The sequence below is a fragment of the Neolamprologus multifasciatus genome, chromosome 4, assembly GCF_963576455.1.
Source record: "Neolamprologus multifasciatus chromosome 4, fNeoMul1.2, whole genome shotgun sequence".
Lineage (NCBI taxonomy): Eukaryota > Metazoa > Chordata > Actinopteri > Cichliformes > Cichlidae > Neolamprologus > Neolamprologus multifasciatus.
In genome coordinates this window covers 29411082-29431791 of record NC_140442.1, presented here as the reverse complement: position 1 = coordinate 29431791, position 20710 = coordinate 29411082, and the positions used below count along the sequence as shown (strand labels likewise).

Below are 20710 nucleotides of genomic sequence, written 5' to 3'. Positions count from 1 at the left end.
TTGGTCCAGCCCAGAGTCGATCATGACCAATTGGCCAATCCAACACCTTTCATTCATACCCTTCCAAAAAAAAAAGAAAATCGATCGGCCCATAAAAACAAAAAATCGCCAGCGGCCCACCGGGCACATGCCCAGTATGTCCAACGGCCAGTCCAGCTATGGCCGGTCCTGCTGTTACAGTTTCCAGCTCAAGTTGTTACTTCTTAGCTTTTAGCTTTTTCAGAACGTTTTGGTGTAAGCCTGGCAGCTTGTGACAGTTATTCAACCTTTGACTTGTTTTGCAGTAGTAATACAAGACCAGGAAGATTGTGATGGCCTCAGTGAACACAGTGAATCAACACTCTTTATATGTGAAATACAGCTTTGAGGTGCAACATTCTCTCTAACGTGTTTACAAAGGAAACTCAACAGTTCATTTAGACACCTCATCCATAAACTCTGGCAGCGCTGTCGCTGCGGGGTTTGACTACAGCTTGACGAGATGAAGTCCCACATCTTTCTTGGAAATAAAGTTAAAAGGGATTTTTTTTTGCATAATTTGCAAACAACACAGATTTTTGATTAAAACAACCAACTTTGCACTTCTTCATGCTTTCAGTCTCTGCACAATTCAATTTGTCTAACTATATTTGTGCACACTGTATTAAGATAAAAGTACGTAAAAAATCATCATTCCAAAAACATAACGTCCTTTGTAGAGGAGGAGGTAATATTATGAGTAGGGCTTCATTTCTCAAATGCAAATCAATTTCAAGCTTCCTCCCTGGAGTTTAATTATGAAAGCGTAATGCGTTAGTCCAGTACAAACAACAAACTCCCGCAGGTGACTCACATCCAGACTCCCGTCCCCACTAAACGAGCCCTAACTGCAGGCACTTCCAGTAACAACCAGCCTGTTACTGCTCAGTTCCTGTTTTTACCAATAAGCGATTTCCAAGCTGTATAACTCAGAGCCTCTACATCAAAACCCTGATTTACTTTACTTTCCCTGAGGTAATTTGGCTGATCTTGTTATTGTGACTCAGTACCTTTTGCTGTTTCTTTCCAGACGCTGGTTCTCCTTTGAGGATGCTGGCATCCATGGCCTCAATATCCTTCACCACCAAGCCAAACAGCTTGTCACAGAAACTAAACACGAGCTGAAAGACAGAAAAGCCAAAGTCAAATGTAATGCCTCTGAATATCGATATGTGTGAGAGTCTGACACTTTGAGGCATGGAAATAAAAACCTGCTGGGTGACAGAAAAGGCCTGGTTGTTGAACTGCTGGATGAACTCGGCGGCCATCTTGTCTGAGTCGTAGGGAGAGGAGTCGGTACTCTTCTTCTGCAGGAAGTCGATTTCGATTGTCATGGCGCCGATGCACTGCTTGGTCTTGTCAAAATTGTAGTTGGACACTGATTGGACAAACAAGGCTATAATTACTATCATATTAATGAGTCAAAATCTGCTTTGGATTTTTATAACAAACGCTAAAAAATAATGAATCTAAAAGTAAAAGCTGCCACTGGTAACACATCAGATGTATGCTCCATCCTAAAGGTAAACTGTCCAATTTTAACTGTAGCAATTAAGCTACATGCTTAGGCATAGGGATGGGTACCGGTATCCGGTGCCATGATGGCACCGGTTCTGTCATAAACGGTAGTAACCAGACCGAAAAGCAGCGCACATTTCGGTGCTTTTTTTTCCTGAGCTGTGATACACTTTAGATTCTAGCCAATCATTTTACGTTTCCGAGGATAGTAGGCGGGTCCAGGTACGTACGTTCTTTTAGAGCAGAGCTACAGATTAAAAATGCCCGAGGCGAAGCGGTCAAAAGTCTGGCTGTACTTCACAGCAAAATATGCAAACTCAGCAGCTGCAACAAGTGCTTTAAGCTGATACTGTGATACTGTCAAAGGAGGTAACACCTCAAATCTGATGAAACACCTGGCGACGCATAGCTTTTTTTTTAAAGCCGAGAAATGCGCGTATTTGATAGCTTGCTGCGAGACCTCACACCGAGCACATCTACTGCGGGTGTGGTGCCTGTTATCGACCCGGAGTTAGCAACATCCCCCAAAAACCCGAAGAGGAGAGTCCTGGCCCCTAGCCCTGCCAGTGTAGCAGAAATGATGAGGATGATGATGCAGCAGCAGCCGTTCTTCTCTGCGTGAGTAGCTTAATGTTGTTCGTGTGTAATTTACGTTGAGTAGGCTAACCACGTTATTACATTAATGCATGTAAGGTGAACTAGCAAACATCATCATAGCTACATGCGGCTGTCTTCTTGTTTGATGGCAGATACTCCCTTCACCCTGGACAAAAAGGCTAAAATGACCAAAGAAAAAGTGGAAAACAGTTAAACATGAGAGGTTTTTGGACAAAGTTTGTGTTTTTTCCATTGTTTAAGCTGCTTCCAGCCAAGAGTGATACCATATATGCCCCATAGCTGCAGAAAAGGCTAACATTGTTATCTTTTTACAAAAAAACAGCTGAACATGAGAGGTTTTTGGACCAATTTTGTGTTCTCCATTCTTTAAGCACCGTTTAAGCACCGGCACCATTTCAAAAGTACCGGTTTGGCACCGGTATCGGATAAAACCTAAACGATACCCATCCCTACTTAGGCATTAAAGCCAAAGTGGCCTGCACAAGAAATTAAAGCAACAATTTAAAAATGTATTTGTCTTATAATTCTCAAATATGGGAACAAACCACAAGAAGTTAATGAAAGTTTTTCATTTATTTTTTCAGCACGTGTCAGTTCTTAACTGTTTAGCTGCAGTAACAGGCCAATGCTACTATATAACTGCCTCAGTGATTTCTAGAACTACATAATAATAATAATAAATGCAAGAATATCTGTAACAATCTAATAGGACAACTGCTATTACGCTAACGTTATTAGCTCTGGGAGCTTTTAAAAAAAGGACGTTTAACATCACATGCTTCTAATTTCAGCATAAAATACAGCAGTGCAGACACCACCCTGTCCTGACCTTTATTGGATGTGCCTGAGATTACTTACATTACCCGAGAAAAGTCTGCAAAACCAACTTAGTTCATTTGAAAATGCAATATGTAATCTTAGTGCCTAACATATTATATTTGAATAAAATGGAGTTTTACATTAATGACTCGCTGCCTGTTTGTCTTGAAAAGTCAGTATTCATCACAGAAAGTAAACCGTCTTAATTTACCAGTGCATCTATATGCAGCAGCTGAAAGCTTGACAACAGTAACTATAGAGGTTTTGAGTTGGTGTGCTTAAACATCAACATCAGCAATCAGAGAAGCGCATTTCATACCTTCCACCTCCTGACCTATGGAGAGACCGGCCCATTTCCTCTACAGGAGAGAAAAACAAAGAAGAAAAGCCTGAGCATGTGGCTAACACGTACTTAACAGGTCTGTGAGTTTTTGCACGTGTGTACCTGTGGCAGGCTGAAGGCGATGGTTCCTGCAGACACAGTGTGGTGGGTCTTGACTGTAAACACATACTTGTGGTTGGGTGTGGTCTTCACACTCACATGTCTGTGGAGAGAGATTGGATCACAACTTTTATCCTACATTACATGTTTATAGTTATTGCTCAAGTTGAAGCTGAAGGTGTCTTTACGTTTATTTTGATCTTTTGAGATAGCAACTCTCAAGCCTGGAGGATCCCAGCTCTGCCACCTCACATGAACTTTAGGTGCTGTTAGGACTGTGGGCAGGTTGGAGCTTCTCTTTCTCTTGCAGCAGGTAGAACTGTGGGCAGAGCTGTATTTCCAGTGCTTGCTCCCGCACTCCTGTTTGTCATTCTCCTTTATCACTACCGGATATTTAAGTAGTGGCTGTGGCAGCAGTTCTCTACAAGATCATTGTCTCCACTACAGGGATAACTTGTATCCCTCAGTGTGACTTAATCCTTTTTATTCCCGGTTGATCTTCCTAATGGTTCTTGGACTTCTCACCTTCAAGTTAATTCTTTCTTCACCTGCCCTCTGGAAAAACCGAGCCACTGCAGGATATCGACTTACCTCCTTCAAACCTCAGTCTGCTCACCTTCAGTCAACCCTCTCCTGTGCCCTTGGTGCTCACTTATACAAGCAAGCCTCTATTACGTTGCATCCCTTTACACCGTCTATCGCTAAGAGCAATCTGCCCTCTCAGTCTAAACCAGCCGAGCGCTTTTCTCTCGTGTATTGTAAATAAATAAAGGTTGCAGATGCTGAAATATGCAATTATTGCACAGCGGGATGCAAAAGTTTGGGCAACCTTGTTAATAGTCATTATTTTCCTGTATAAATCGTTGGTTGTTACAATAAAAACTGTCAGTTAAATATATCATACAGGAGACACACACAGTGATATTTGAGAAGTGAAATGAAGTTTATTGGATTTACAGAAAGTGTGCGATAATTGTTTAAACAACATCAGGCAGGTGCATAAATTTGGACACCGTTGTCATTTTATTGATTCCAAAACCTTTAGGACTGATTACTGGAACTCAAATTGGCTTAGTAAGCTCAGTGACCCCTGACCTACATACACAGGTGAATCCAGTAATGAGAAAGAGTATTTAAGGGGGTCAATTGTAAGTTTCCCTCCTCTTTTAATTTTCTCTGAAGAGTAGCAACACGGGGGTCTCAAAACAACTCTGAAATGACCTGAAGACAAAGATTGTTGACATCATGATTTAGGGGAAGGATATAGAAAGCTGTCTCAGAGATTTATTCTGTCTGTTTCCACAGTTAGGAACATAATGAGACAATCAAAGACCACAGGCTCAGTTCAAGTTAAGGCTCGAAGTGGCAGACCAAGAACAATCTCGGAGAGACAGAAGCGACGAATGGTGAGAACAGTCAGAGTCGACCCACAGACCAGCACCAAGGACCTGCAACATCATCTTGCAGCAGATGGAGTCGCTGTGCATCGGCGCACTTTACACAAGGAGATGCTGTATGCAAGAGTGATGCAGAGGAAGCCTTTTCTCCGCCCACAGCACAAACAGAGCCACTTGAGGTTTGCTAAAGCACATTTGGACAAACCAGCTTCAATCTGGAATAAGGTGCTGTGGACTGATGAAACTAAAATTGAGTTATTTGGGCATAACAAGGGGCGTTATGCATGGAGGAAAAAGAAAAACCACCACACACACCACAGCTGCAGTTCCAAGAAAAACACCTGCTACCTACAGTAAAATATGGTGGTGGTTCCATCATGCCGTGGGGCTGTGTGGCCAGTGCAGGGACTGGGAATCTTGTCAAAGTTGAGGGACACATGGATCCCACTCAGTATCAGCAGATTCTGGAGACCAAGTCCAGGAATCAGTGACAAAGCTGAAGCTGCACCGGGGCTGGATCTTTCAACAAGACAACAACCTGAAACACTGCTCAAAATCCACTAAGGCTTTCATGCAGAGGAACAAGTACAACGTTCTGGAACGTTCATCTCAGCCCAGACCTGAATATTATTGAAATCTGTGGTGTGAGTTAAAGAGAGCTGTTCATGCTCAGAAGCCATCAAACCTGAATGAACTAGAGATGTTCTGTAAAGAGGAACAGTCCAAAATATCTTCAACCACAATCCAGACTCTCATTGGAACCTACAGGAAGCGTTTAGAGGCTGGAATTTTAGCAAAAGCCGGATCTGCTAAATATTGATTTCATTTCTTTTTTTGTGGTGCCCAAATTTATGCACCTGCCCAATTTTGTTTAAACAATTATTGCACACTTTCTGTAAATCCAATAAACTTCATTTCACTTCTTAAATATCACTGAGTGTGTCTCCTATATGATATATTTTATATTAGGGGCGATCGTGGCTCAAGAGTTGGGAGTTCGCCTTGTAATCAGAAGGTTGCCGGTTCGAGCCCCGGCTCGGACAGTCTCGGTCGTTGTGTCCTTGGGCAAGACACTTCACCCGTTGCCTACTGGTGGTGGTCAGAGGGCCCGGTGGCGCCAGTGTCCGGCAGCCTCGCCTCTGTCAGTGCGCCCCAGGGTGGCTGTGGCTACAATGTAGCTACCATCACCAATGGGTGGATGACTGGATGTGTAAAGCGCTATACAAATACAGGCCATTTACCATATTTAACTGACATTTTTTTATTGTAACAACCAACGATTTATACAGGAAAATAATGACTATGAACAAGGCTGCCCAAAGTTTTGCATCCCACTATATATGTCAAAAAGCATAGTATGATTCACTGGCTTATTTGTATGTGGTTTGTGATTTTTTTTTCTTTAATTTTCTTTTTTTTTTTAAATTTATTGCTTCTGCTGAACTGATCTGCTGTCTCTCACTTTAAAATGCCAAATGCAGCAAGAATCACATGACAGGCGAAGGGTCGAAATGCTTATCAAGAAGTGCAAAAACTAATTAGATTCCCCACTGTTACTAAACTGTGTGTCAAGTGCAAAATGTTGCAAACACACACAAAAAATGAATATAAAGAGATCCTTGGGAGAGGACTGTGAAGAATGCCACCCAACAAGACTGAGGTGAATGTGACAATGAGAGACAAAATTACGCATGAAACAATGCAGCTGTATCTGCTGTGTTTGACATTCATCATTCCCACTGTTGTGGATTTCACTGGCAATAATTACAAACCCCAAAATACAAAGAAAACCTCCCCTAGTTTCATCACGTGGTCAACAATCATTGACAGCGAAGAACTTGGAATGGGGACCATAAATCAGGGAGCATCACCAGCTCCAGCGCCCTAGGCCTTTACCTTCCATGTTCTCACACTTTTAGGTATCTCTTGATAGAGCAGCCTTATTGGTTCACCAGACACAACCAACAAATGGGAAGAGTCTTTCGTGTACTGCAGATTCTTCATTGTTTTACTTATGAAGCCCTGTGACAGACTGGCGACCTGTCCAGGGTGTAGCCTGCCTCTCACCCTAAGACAACTGGGATAGGCTCCGGCCCCCAGCGACCCTGAAAAAGGATAGGGGGAAGCGGATGGATGGATGGATGGATGGATTGAGGATCACATCAGATTTTTACCCTTTTTAAAAGCAACACAATGAACCGTGTATTAAATGTGTAGATTTTAACAGAGCTCTGAGTCATCACAGGGTTAGAATTCACACCTATGATAACCTCAGAAGCTCCAGTGACCCACCTCGTGCCCCATGGCAGACAACAGAATCTTCAGTTTGACCTGAGTGCAGATTTTCATCAGATTCCTGCAGCTTTACTTATCATTGTTCCATAATAAAGTGAAATGATAATCATCCACTGCAAGTCCATCAGATCCCTGACTGTCGTCTCCAGGATGAATAATGGCTGATAAGGTGGGCGGTCAGGTGGGTATTTGGATAACTGATTGGAGAGATGCCCGGGTGTGTGCTCAGATTGATAAATGCGACGGTGATTAGGTAATAGGAAGTACTCACTGTCCTGACTGCAGGTCCTTCTCACTCACCACGGCACAGTTAGTCAGCGACAGCTCGTCTGTCGGGCATCGTCCCGCTTGCATGGTCTGCAGAGAGAAAGACAGCAGAGGAAGGACAGAGACGCTAAGAAACATAATTGTTTGAGAGATACTGGGAATGACCACACACATTTTATTCCAGTACACTTTATATTCTTTTAACATGGGATTGTTGTAGGAATTTCCTCCTAGAGGGCACTCTGAGGACACTGCCATGATATTTTTCTATTCTGTAACATTACTGACATGACAACTCAAGTAGATGCATTCCACCTGTTAGAAACGAGGTGGTCCAACCTGAGATACCCACTATTAGATATACAGAGTACAACATGTAGTGAAATGCTTGTGTCCAAGCTGAAGACACAGCTGCGCCATTCCAGGGCTTGGTTTTTTTAGCCAGGACCCTTACTGGATACCAGGTGGGAATTGAACATGCGATTGCCACTCCAACAGGTGTGTAGTCTTACCACTACACTATCCAGCTGCTGAGACACCGTGCTAACACCAGGTCGGACACCCCCTTTGCCTTCAGAACTAACTTAATTCTTCATGGCACAAATTCAAACATCCCTCAGAGATTTCGGTGCAGTGAACTCATTGACATGTTCAACAACAACATTCTCAGATGATTTGAGCTTTTTGACGTGGGACATTATCCTGCTGGAAGACGATGGGTCCACTCAAATTCAAATTCAAATTCAAATTTTTTATTTGTCACATACACAGTACGATATGCAGTGAAATGCTTAGACAACTGCTCGTGACCTAAAGAAAAAAGAAAAGGCTATGAATAAGATAGGAAATAAATATGAAAATAAAAAAAGGGTAAATTTAACCAGGAAGGAATAAAATAAAATAAAATATAAAAATTAAGTTAAGAATGAGATAACTGTACAACACAAATTAGAATGAAGGGTAAATTTAACTGGGAAAGAATAAGATAAAATATATAAATTAAAATTGAAAATAAAATAACTGTACAACAAAATACACAGTATAGAAATATATAAGAATGTATGAAGAAATATAAATATATATATACACACACACACACACACTCTTTTCATGAAGGGGTGGACATGATGGGCAACAATACTCGGGTAGACTGTAGTGTTTAACTGATGCTTATTTGGTCCTAAGGGGCCCGAAGCCCCCACATCATTACAGCCTGAACTGTTGGTGCAAACCAGGATGGATGGATCCTTGTATTCACATGTTTACATGTTTCTGAATTCCCCATCTGAACATGACAGCAGAAATCGAGACTCATCAGATCATTTTCTGTTGTCCAGCCTGTGTAAACTGCAGCTTCATTTTCATCTTCTTGGCTGACGGGAGTGAGGAGGAGACAGAGTATAGGGAGCTGTTGGACCACAAATGACCATCTTCGTAGGAAGAGATAGCTCGTGTTTTCTTAAGTTGCAATGCATCTGACTTCATTTCACATTTCACCACAGACATCATTTAAATGTCACAGCCTACCTGAGTGTTGTTGCTGACCATGTCAATTTCTTTCTGACTTCAGTATGCCCATTTTCTGATGGATGCTTCCAGCTGGACAACACACCTTCTCACAAAGCTCCAATCATCTCAATTCGAGCCTCTACAGTTATGAAATCCCAATATTCTGTAGAAGACCTTCAGGATGTGGTAGAATGAGAAATTTTGATTTGCAACCAACAAATGAGCACACACTTTTCTTTTTGTCCCATTTTTCCTCACAATATTTCTGACAGCCAGTCTCATCATCATCAGGGTGTCCTGCTGCTTTACATTCAGTCCATGTCAAAACTCAACCAACCTCCCAACTCAAGAGAGGAATTTTCTGAGTACCCCTTCTTTCAGTTCATCCACTTTTCCACTGACACAGCAGCGAACACACTGACACACTCTCATTTGAACACAAATTGAAATCCTTTGCAGAACAACCACGTCTGCCACACTGAACAAAAGTGGGCAGATAGAGAAATTCCATTGCACATTGCTGCAGCATGACCACATGAAGTGGTAGCCATGGTTACTGCATTAAGTGACGACGGAGAGCCTGTGGTGATAAATGAGTTTTGCTTTTCTGTAGGGGTGGGTTTTAATAATCGATTCATCGATTAAAATCAATTCTGGCTTGGATAACGTGAAACCGATTCATTATAATACTGAAACGTTTTTTTAATATAAATGTATTTTGCCCGAAATTCCAGAATCTCAGGTGAAACGTCACAAAATTTCGACAACCACCAAACATTTAAAACAGTAAATGAGAGCAGGAACACGCTTCTGCACAAAGACGTAAACACAAAGCGCGACCGCGGATCAGAATCAGTGAGATGTCTCCTTTCTCACCTGACGGCACGGACATGGTCGGGGCTGAAAACCGACAGCTCGCTGATTCTGATGTTTTGGCGGGTCCGCGCTTTCTGTTTACGCCCTTTTTGCACTGATTCTAAAGCTGTTAGTTTGATCTCTCTCCAAACAATATTGACCAACCAGCACTTCATGCACAGCTCTCTCTGTACTTCAAGAACAGTTTCCCGTCTATCCACGAAATCTGTTTTCTGCATTATTTGCTTGCTTGTTACACACATGTCTACGTTGTTTACAGGCTGTCGGCCGCTGTTTTTTTTTTCCTTTTACTTACTTCCGAAAAGAAAACCTAATTTCTGCCGTTCAACAGGCTTCTGAACAAATGTAAACTTTTTAAAATTATACAAAATGCAAAACGCTGTGTCTCTAATAAAACCTCTGTAACTTCAGAGGTAATGTTCATATATTGATTAATGGTTTTCTTTCGTTTTTGATCTACTACAGAATATTTTTATAAAATCCTGTTTTTCTGTGTTTTATCTTCAGCTGCTTTGACACACAGGCCTCTGCTGTGATGCTCACACCTTTGATAAAGTCTGGAAAGTGTCAGCTTCCTTATTATAGATACAAAAATATGTAAATGTACTGATCTGAATTATAATATTTCTGACTGTGTGAGGCAAAATTTCCCAGATTCAAATCGAATCGAATCGAATCGAATCGATTCAATTCTAGAAGTCAGTGACGATACCCAGCCCTACTTTTCTGCCCTCAGCGGGAGAACAGGCTACAGATCTGCGCTCACTGTGAACACATGCTTTTTGTTTTTACTGAAGCTCTTCATTCATAGAAGTTTGTGACGTATGCTGAGGAAACTTGGTCCTTTGAAGCAAATGTCCCAGTTTCAGTGATGAGGTTTAAGGAGACACCTTTGTCATCCATCACCTCTTGGCGCTTGGATCAATTTTGGTTGCTTTTTGCCAACTGCAGTTAACAAGGAGGCTGACAAATCTGAAAGAGAAAATTCAGGTGGGTGGGTGCTATGCTGCTAGCAACGTAATGTGAGCAGCTGCAGGGACCCAGTGGAGAGAAATGAAACACCGAGCGTGACGTGAGCTGGTTTAAGACAGAGCATTTTATTCCCCTTATTCCCCCAATATTAGCATTTCAAAATTTCAAAGACTTTCACTGGCAAATAAATCACATTTATGCACACAGGTTCACTGTACTGCCAAAACTCTTAAACTCTGGTCACGATTTCATTCGTATGATTGGTTCACAGCATTTTCCTAAAAAGGGAAAAGTGGAATTAATAATTTACTGTCATGGGAGCATAAATAGTGTCCTCTAGTTACAGGCAGATATGGGGAGTAACGCGTTACAAATAACACTTTACTGTAATCCAATTACTTTTTTCAAGTAATGAGTAAAGTAAGTAATTTGATTACATTACTTTCTCGTAAGCACACTGCATTACTGAACCGTGATTTTGTTTGTGTCTCATGACCAGAGATGGGCAGTAACGTGTTACTTGTGACGCGTTACTGTAATCCGATTACTTTTTTCAAGTAACGAGTAAAGTAAGGGATTACTATTTCAAAAACAGTAATTAGATTACCGTTACTTTCCCGTAGGAACGCTGCGTTACTGCGTTACTAAAACCGTGATTTTTTTGCGAGAATGTCTCATGACAGTGACGTAAGCGAGTGCGACGTTCGTGACAACAGCTGTGTGCAGATCAACAATGGATCATATATCGAGTGCAGAGAGAGTATGAGCGTGCAGCGTTTAAAGCGTGGAAGTACTGACCTTACTTTGAGTTTGATTCCATAAAAAGTGACAAAAACATTAGTGTCCGTTGTGCGTGGGAAGAAAACTTCTTTTTACAGCGAAACAAACCCCTAAACCTCCGAGCAAGCACCGAGTAGCTACGACGTAATGGGAAACTCAGAGAAACTCGCGGATTCTTCCACTGACCGCAGCACACCTGCACCAGGGTAAACCTCCGCTTGCCCCACTCCTGCTTTACAGGTGAAAATAGAGCAACAGGACCGCTAGTCTTTGACTTTATTTATTTTCTGCTGTGTTTTACTTGCATCTATTTGAAAGACTGAGTGTAAACACACAAAATATTTTATTTTATGTGCTGGAATGTGCAGAAAATAGGTTTAAATGTTAAACAAATTTCTTCCAGTCAGAGAATGTTGCATATAATTAAATTTTTGCTTGATGCATAAAGTTAAAAGATTAAAACTAATAAAACAAGTTTTAAAAAGAGACTTTTCCATTTGATTACATTTTGTATGATGATTATGTAGAAAAAGTAGAATTGGGCTGAAAGATCTATCACTTTATCACCTGTTCAGGTTGTAAATCGTGTTGTTAAAAAGTAACTAAGTAACTAAGAAATTAATTACTTTTGAAAATAAGTAATCAGTAAAGTAACTGGATTACTTTTTTGGGGAAGTAATCAGTAATTAGTTACTGATTACTTTTTTCAAGTAACTTGACCAACACTGCTCATGACAATGACGTACGAGTGTGCGATGTCCTTGGCAGCAACAGACGTGTGCAGATCAACAATGTATCAACATTACTTTGAGTTGGATTCTGTAAAAAGTGACAGAAACATCAAGAAAACTAGAAAACTTCTTTCTACAGCGAAAAATGAAACTTCAAATCTGAGCAAGCACCACGCTGCCACAGGAAGGTGAAATTCACAGAGAAACCCCCGCTGTGACGACCGCTGCTGCACCGGGCAAACCTCCACCAGCCCCACTCCTGCTAAACAGGTGAAAATAGATTTAAAGTGACAGGACTCAGAGCTGCTGAATCTTTAATTTTATTTATTTTCTGCTGTGTTTTACTTGCATCTATTTCAAAGAGGGAGTGTAAACACAAAAACATTATTTTATTTTATATGCTGGAATATGCAGAAAACAGGTTTAAATGTTAAACAAATTTCTTCAAGTCAAAGACAGCTGCATATAATTTCATTTTTGCTTGATGCAATAAATAATAAATTAATAAATAAATAATAATAAATAATTGTGCATAAAGTTAAAAGATTAAAACTAATAAAACATAAAGAGAGACTTTTTCATTTGGTTACATTTTATATGATGCAGAGAAAATAAAACTGGGCTGAAAGGTCTATTGTTTTTTAATGTATTCAGGTTGTATATCATGTTTTTTTTAAAGTAACTAAATAATTAAGTAACTAATTTTGAAAATAAGTAATCAGTAAAGTATAACTTTCTTGGAGAAGGAAACAGTAATTAGTAACTAATTGCTATTTTCGAGTAACTTGACCAACACTGGTTACAGGTCAGCTTAATTTGCTTAATACATCTGGTTTAAAAATGTTACAACATGATGGCGAAAATGTGAAATTTGAGACTTGACCAATCAAAGACTGAGGCCACAGTGCCTATAGCTGTCTGTGAGTACACCAGGACTTTGGTCTCAGTGGATGGACATAAGAGTAGTGCTACACCCTAGTTCTGAATTGTACAGAAGAAGATTAGGACCAATAGAAAAAAGTGTGTGTGTGTGTGTGTGTGTGTGTGTGTGTGTGTGTGTGTTGGGGGGTCAGAATTGTGAGGAAAATCAGATTTCTGACATTAATCTTAAAATTCTGTCTTTTTTCTCTGAATTCTGAAAGATAAAATCCAACCCCCCATTTCTCTTTTCATAGTCCCAAGTTCTCTTCTCTAAAACTGTCTTGCAGCAGGCTGGGAAGCAGATACAGTTGGGTATCGTCAGCATAGTGTGTGAGTAAATCAATCGACCAACCTTTGAAACTTTATATGTTAGGAAGAAAAGAGGACCCAGCAAAGATCCTTGGGGTGTCCCAGAGAAAATCAAGGTTTAACCACAGTAGCCTACTACAAGAGGATTTGATGGCTCACTATGTCAGTGGTCAATAATTGATGTAATAATCAGGCATTCATAATAGTCGTCCATACAGCATTTATATACATGCACATGGCAAAATATGACAGGGGGTTGTTAATTTGGCTCATCTGAAAGATTGAAAGCAACCTCAGAGTAAAAACATCTTAAACTGGCGTCTTCATCGTCCATAATTAGTTATATTCCAGTATCATAAATGATAGATAAAAATAAAAGGTACCCCTGACTTATCATCAGCTATACTTTTATGCATCCACATCTGGTATTTATAGTGCAGGAAGTGTAAAGCGGATGCTTTCACAACACAGAGAAAAAGTGAGACTGCTGTGAGTCTTTTCTGGTAAATGAAGCCTGGAACACTTAGTGATGCCCTAAATTTCACTGAAATGCTTCATAATTAATGCTCTAGAGATGGAATTCCTTCCACTGCTTGCAACGGCAGATTTAGGAGTCAGGTAAGACTCACTTAAATTTCTGTAACTTGTTTTTACATTCATCACTTTTGCATCTGGTAATTAAGAGCTGGTATTAAAAAAAAGCATGCAGCTCGAGTGTTTAGCCTCCTCATCTGGAAAATAGCTGTCAACAGAAAATTGTTGCACTGGCAAAATTCCATATTCAGATCACTGAGTAACAAAACAATCTTTGCTTTAATCTGTTCTCCAGAATTCTGCCAAATCCAACTTTAATCTCAATGGGATTTAGGTCCAAGCAGAAATATGACCTCACAGTTAATCGCATATGGATTACAAAGTTTACATGCTCATTTCTCTTTCACGTCCACTAGAAAATATAGACAGGCGACATGTTGCTACAATGGTCCGAGTCCACTTAGAGGGAAGCGTCACTGCAAATCCGAGCTTGTCTAGAGCCACCTTTATCCCATGACAGACTTACTACGATGCATTAGCATGCATTTTTCTTTAGTTTGTCATTTTCTGTATCTGAATGTGTGTAATACTGCAATACTACACGTTCTTTGTGTCTTTAAATGACAGCAACATAATAAAGAGAAAACACATCTTTTAATATTAACTGTTTGTTGCATCTAAAATGAATGAAATGCATCAGATGTAGCACGATACTGGTAGAAGAGGCAAACACTGCAGTGTTGGCGCTGTGCCCACATCACCTGCACCCCAGTAGTCTGAGCAGACAGAGGTGATTCAGAGCAAGACCGCTGTGTCTAAGACCCTTAAAGGGGCATACAAATAAATGGCCTCTGCTTGTTTCTAGTCATTTCTATGGTTTGTCATCATGTTTTAAAACATAGCACCAGTCAGTGTAGCTTTATCGCATACTGTACACTGTAGTGCTCAAATATAAAGAGGTACATGCAGGAAAACCCACAACACACAAAACTGTGCATAGTGACTGTAGTTTTTAATCAAAGCTAATCAAATGTATGTATGAATATTTTTGAGGATTTCTGGTGGTCTGTTGATTTAACGCTACATTTCAATTTCCTACTATTTCAAAAGAAACATGAAACACTAACTCTCTCACCTTTACTGATGTTAATAATATAGATAGATTCAATAAATACAAATATTTAAGGCATATAAATTATGCATGATGTTTAAGGCCTTGATAAAAAAAGGAAGCTATGATGATATGGTAGCTCTGGATGAACCTTCCTAGCACTGCCCTACTTGTTGATATAATCTATTCCATTAGTTCAATGGGAAAAAAGGCTTTTCCCCTTTTGATTCAACCAGGGGAAGATGCCGCTGCTATAAATCCACGTGGAACATTTTTTGTTCTATCCAAAACGTTTTAAGTATATTATGGTAAATGGCCTGTATTTATATAGCGCTTTACTAGTCCCTAAGGACCCCAAAGCGCTTTACATATCCAGTCATCCACCCATTCACACACACATTCACACACTGGTGATGGCAGCTACATTGTAGCCACAGCCACCCTGGGGCGCACTGACAGAGGCGAGGCTGCTGGACACTGGCGCCACCGGGCTCTCTGACCACCACCAGTAGGCAACGGGTGAAGTGTCTTGCCCAAGGACACAACGACCGAGACTGTCCAAGCCGGGGCTCGAACCAGCAACCTTCCGATTACAAGGCGAAGGCTCAACTCTTGTTGACGATGAGCTTTTTTATCGACTGTGCTTTCTTCCAGACCCTGTGTGGACACAACAACTAAAGCAATAGGAACTTTGTTTTTTAATTATGCCAAAATTAAAAATGTAATGCTACATTGCTGCAGCTGCAGTTGTAGTTCATCAAACTAAACTCTGAGCTCAAAGATACTGTCAATTTCGTGAAGCCAAGAAGAAAAGACCATTCTCACTCCCGAGGCGTAATATAGAGACCATTTGTCAAGTCCCGATCCGTTCCTGAGGAACGCAAAAGGTGACCTTCCGCGTTCTTATGCTATGCACCGGGTTATGGATGAAGTTGGGTGCCCGGGAGTGTAATATACTGACGATTTGTCAACTAGCGTAAAATGTTACGCTTTGGGAGTGAGAACGTGTCGAGCAGAAACTCGTAGCTGAGTGAAAACCTTTGGTGGGGAAGTAAAAGGAGTATTTCATTTTTTTACAGTTATTATTTATTTCTACAATAACTCAGATGTCCTAACTTGTTCAAATGCAGGCGCCCTTTACATGCCATATATTTGATGATATAGTATACTGTTTGTAATTTCTTCTATTTTCTTGGATTTCAAAAGCTGCTCTTTCAAGTACAAGCCTAGACTATCCTCACTAGTCCAAATGTGCACAGAGGAAGCATGATGCATTAGGGTTCATTTGCAAATCATCACAGACCAACATCTAACAATGGGGGGTCAGAGAAAGCCATTTTCTAGTCAGAAGGAATGAAAATGAATTAACTTTCTGGAGCAGAGCACAATTGATGACACTTTGCAGTAACGCTGATGCTTTTAGCCGTGGCAAAGAAATTGATGCGTGTGATGCCGTAAAAAGCAAAAACACTTGGAACACAAATACTGTACAAGCTTGCCAGCTGCATCTCATCTAGGCTAACCTAGAAACCATCTCATACACAGTGAATATTAAACAGACTATTTATAACCAAAGGCCATGCCTCTGATCTAATTAATTTTTAAAGGCTGTCTGTCAAACATTTGTGATAAAATTCACTATGATTAGAAGAGGTGAGTGGATTGTCTTATGCATACTTCAACATATAAAGTGGAGGTAAATATGGGATGTGTTGGCCACTTGCTTTAGGTGTGATATCTTCAGGGGTTTCCAAGTCTTTTGCCCAAATAATACTAGATAAAGATCATCTTTATATTCAGAAATTGAGCATGCACATATCCAGCTCCCTCACATATTTGGACATTATCCAGTCTTTAACCTGCCAGTTTCCTAGTGCAAAATCTGCATGGTGGCTGAATGTGCTGACATACAAATCGTTGCAACAGTCCAAAACTTTCCATTGAGAGAGAGAGAGCAACTGCTTTCAATAGCCTGTTGTGATTACATTAACATTGTCTGAAAGTTAATTTATGAGTCCATGTATCACATTTCCTCATTGTGTAAGGTGGTATTTAGAATACAGTTACTTTGTTGAAATAAATGGATTACACGGCGGTACTTCCCTGTTTCATATTGTCGCGGGTCAGGACTGTTTGGGTTTTGTTTGACAGCTACGTTCGGTTGTTCCAGGCGGCAGCGTTACGGTTGCCATGGTTACAGGGTGACGCTCTCTCTCTCTGCGTGTTTCCTGGGTGAGAGAGGCCTTTTTGTTGTTGTTGTGCTAAGCTAACAGGCAGAATGCTACAGGTATAGCTCTAAAGAATGTAGCATCATAGGCAGTGTAGTCCGTGCTGCAGGGAGAATGGACTGCCATACACGTTATGTGTCTGTGAGCGAGGGAGGGAGAAAAAGGAAAAGTACGAGCTGTCATCGAGCAGAAACGGGAGCTGGAAGCATGTAAATATAATAATAACCACTGCAGCCAAGAAGAGAGCCCGACGAGCCCAGTTGTAAGTAAGCTATTAAGACTCGACTGTACACCCTGTTCGTGTTTTCCTCCAAAAACAATAAGTTCTGTTGGAGCAGCCTTTCAACGCCTCTCTCTGTCTCTCGCTAGCAAAGTTGACCCAGACAACAAAGTAAAGCTAGTTTTCAGCTACGAGCCCGACATGAACCCACCGTATTAGCCAGAGGTCCCTTTACTACGGTTCGGAGCCGCGGACCTTCAGTAACAGTAATAAATCACAGCAATAGTACATTCATGTAGTTGTAAACAGCATGATAATATATTAAGTAATCCAAAGTATTCAGAATACGTTACTCTCATTGAGTAATGTAACGGAATACGTTACAGAATACATTTTGGGGCATGTAATCTGTAATCTGTAATGGAATACATTTTAAAAGTAACCTTCCCAACACTGGCTGTCACTGCAGTACTTCACCGGGGTATTTATGAGTAAAAATGAATCAACTGTGAAAAAACACTCAGATAATAAGCAGGGCATATCAGGCCATCCTCATTTGGATTTTGCACTGCAGGCTGTTTTTCACAATCCACTAAATCACTCTGATGAAGACCGTGGATGCACATTCGCAAATTTCATTCTTGCTTTGGAGAACATGAATGTCTGCAGGGATCACCAAAGTCATTAGGAGTTATCCAGGGAATTACGAGCAGCTAATGATAGCAGGTTCCTTATTCTCTCTGTTCACATTCTGTATCATGAACATCGCAGCAGAAAAATGTGTTTAAGACAAAATGTCGAGAGGAAAAAGAAAACTGCCACTCCTGGTGCTTCCCTGCTTCCCTTTGGAAGTGTTCTCAGTTTTACAACATTCAGGCCTACCCAGAAAACTGACAGCTGTCCTGAGTATATATAGCTACCATATTCTGATGACTCACCCAGTCTAAAGCGTTTTCAAGCTATAATCCATGTTTATGTATTATTATTATGGTTAACGCATAGCAATTATTGTGATGTATAAAGCTTTACAAAACACAATACCTTGAAAAGAACCCTTTTGATGTCCATCTCTAGCACAACCCTTTGTCTTTTAGCTCTTTTGACAGCTACAGTGCATTTCAACTACATCTTCTAGCTTTTGTACTTTGGCCCAAAGTCAGTGTTTATATTTTATTTTCATCCTTCTGACAGAACAACACAATCAGCAACTGATTTAGTAGAAGTCACACCTCTCACTCATTCATTTCTAACCAACCTGGCCTGTCCATATCACCTGTAGTACTGGCAGCTACCCAGTCTTTCCACGGATGGACAGACTCCAACTTCACCATGAGTTGGAACAGTAAGAAGAACTTCTTCATATGTAACTACTGAGCTCAACAATATGCTAAGCCTAGGATCATAGTCATTAAAATCTTCTGATGAAATGATACATTAATCATAGCTGAAGCCAAAAACCTCTTCATAAATGTTAAGGAATGCCAACTGTTCACTTTAGGATTTTTGGTGTCAGCAAAGTTAGCTAAGATGCTGTAAAGCTTGGATCCACCTCACAGTATTATATATTTCTGCAAACTATCTGCCTGCTGAATCAAAATGGTAAGTTCCTAATGGAACACATCCATTTTGTTCTGGAGACTTGCAGTTTCACAGGGGAGTTGATTAATGGATGCTCAGGAGCTAGCATTTCCATCCAATCAACATGTGACACCAGCTTGAGTTTGCTGCCAAAGACTCGGTGGTTGCCGGTGGTTGCCTCATATCTCTTGAGGTTCGAGCCAGATATCCAGGCAGCAGCGGGAGGCTGACAGCAGTGACGCAAGCAAGCTATAGAACCGACTCTTCGGTCAGAGAGTGAGCAGAAAATAGCAGATATATCCCACATAAAAGAAGATGGCAGCTCTCTTTGAGAGTTATACACCCATACATACCTTGAAAAATATTACGACCTTGTGGGCGCCAGTGGAGGCAAGCAGAGAGGAAGGACAGAAGACAGCATTTGAGAAGGAGGGGGACTCAGAGCAGCAAGCTGCTGGAGCTAAGGTGCGAAGCTGTGGTGGCTGCAGACAGGTGCACCTAAACTGCATTCACATGTATGGAATGACTCATGCATGTACATATACAGATTACCTGGGGTGGTGAGGGGTTAGAAGTGCATACAAGCCAGAGTTGGGGTTTGCTTAGACTAAATTACAAATGTTTGTAATGTTTCTTGGAACTTTTTCCCAATAAATAAACCCCAAGTCTGGTGGGCTCATGCACAAAATGTTATGCATGTCACAGGACAATATGTCTTCCACACACTGGAGACAAAGTGCCAGCTGCAACACTGTGGTGAGAGATGATGGACAGAGAAAGAAGTCAGCCATTTTTTCCCCTGATTTGTGAATATTCATTTATAATGGATGGATTGTGACATGGCATTAATGTAATCATACTGGTAATGAAAACTTTCACTGCAGTGTGTGAAATGACAACAACTTCACATCCAATTTAGTCAATAAACAAGTCAAATTTTGGAAAATGTAACATCTGAAAATTTGATTAGAATTGCTCCAAAGCATTTGCTTTGTTCTGTTATGGCTGCTAGCATTGTTAGCATCAGTTAGCATTAGCCAGCATGCTCAAACAGACAACATATATCACAGGAAGGGTACCAAAGCCACAAGAAAACAGATTAACAGGTCTTTAACAAGCATCATTTGTCTTCAGTTTTGCTCGGTGTCATCAGTAAACCTGTGTTTGCCTCAGTGCTCTGACCCTCCTATGACAGCTCTTTTAACACAGTAGGAACAGCAAAGGGATACAACCTGCACAAAAAACATGTGAATAACTTTAAAGGAAGCAACCTTGCGAGAGCACACAGGATACAAAAGATTATTTGATTTGATACCAGCTCTATCTATCTATCTATCTATCTATCTATCTATCAAAAGCCTTACAAAGGCTTCATTGTGTTGTCAGTCTCTAACTCTCACTGTGAGACAGAGACGGACAGACTGACTTTGGTCTCAGTAAGTATGCTGAATTTTGGACCTTGCATCTGATTGATTTATCATCATTAAAAGATCAGAAACAGCTATGGCGACTCAACTCTTATGGGAAGGTTTACCACATGGTTCAGGAGTGTGTTCGTGGGAATCTT

General features: G+C 40.7%; 1 protein-coding gene and 1 long non-coding RNA gene across 4 annotated transcripts in view; one reads left to right on the top strand and one right to left on the bottom strand.

Annotated features, from left to right (window-relative positions):
• The window catches only part of nsfa (N-ethylmaleimide-sensitive factor a), a 71906-nt gene that overhangs the window by 24897 nt on the left and 26299 nt on the right, over positions 1 to 20710 (bottom strand). For 2 of the 3 annotated variants that reach the window (XM_085157376.1, XM_085157377.1), the window contains exons 2-7: positions 19497 to 19514; positions 7379 to 7464; positions 3419 to 3518; positions 3293 to 3332; positions 1230 to 1396; positions 1029 to 1139 (exon numbers count right to left, since the gene is read on the bottom strand). In XM_085157376.1, coding sequence (XP_085013502.1) covers positions 1029 to 1139; positions 1230 to 1396; positions 3293 to 3332; positions 3419 to 3518; positions 7379 to 7464; positions 19497 to 19514 — 522 coding nt within the window. The remainder of the gene's footprint in view (positions 1 to 1028; positions 1140 to 1229; positions 1397 to 3292; positions 3333 to 3418; positions 3519 to 7378; positions 7465 to 19496; positions 19515 to 20710) is intronic. The other variant, XM_085157378.1, reaches the window with a different exon arrangement.
• On the top strand, positions 1577 to 2556 carry LOC146520777 (uncharacterized). Its single transcript, XR_014873766.1, has 2 exons — positions 1577 to 1820; positions 2395 to 2556. It is a non-coding gene; the product is annotated as an uncharacterized LOC146520777 (long non-coding RNA).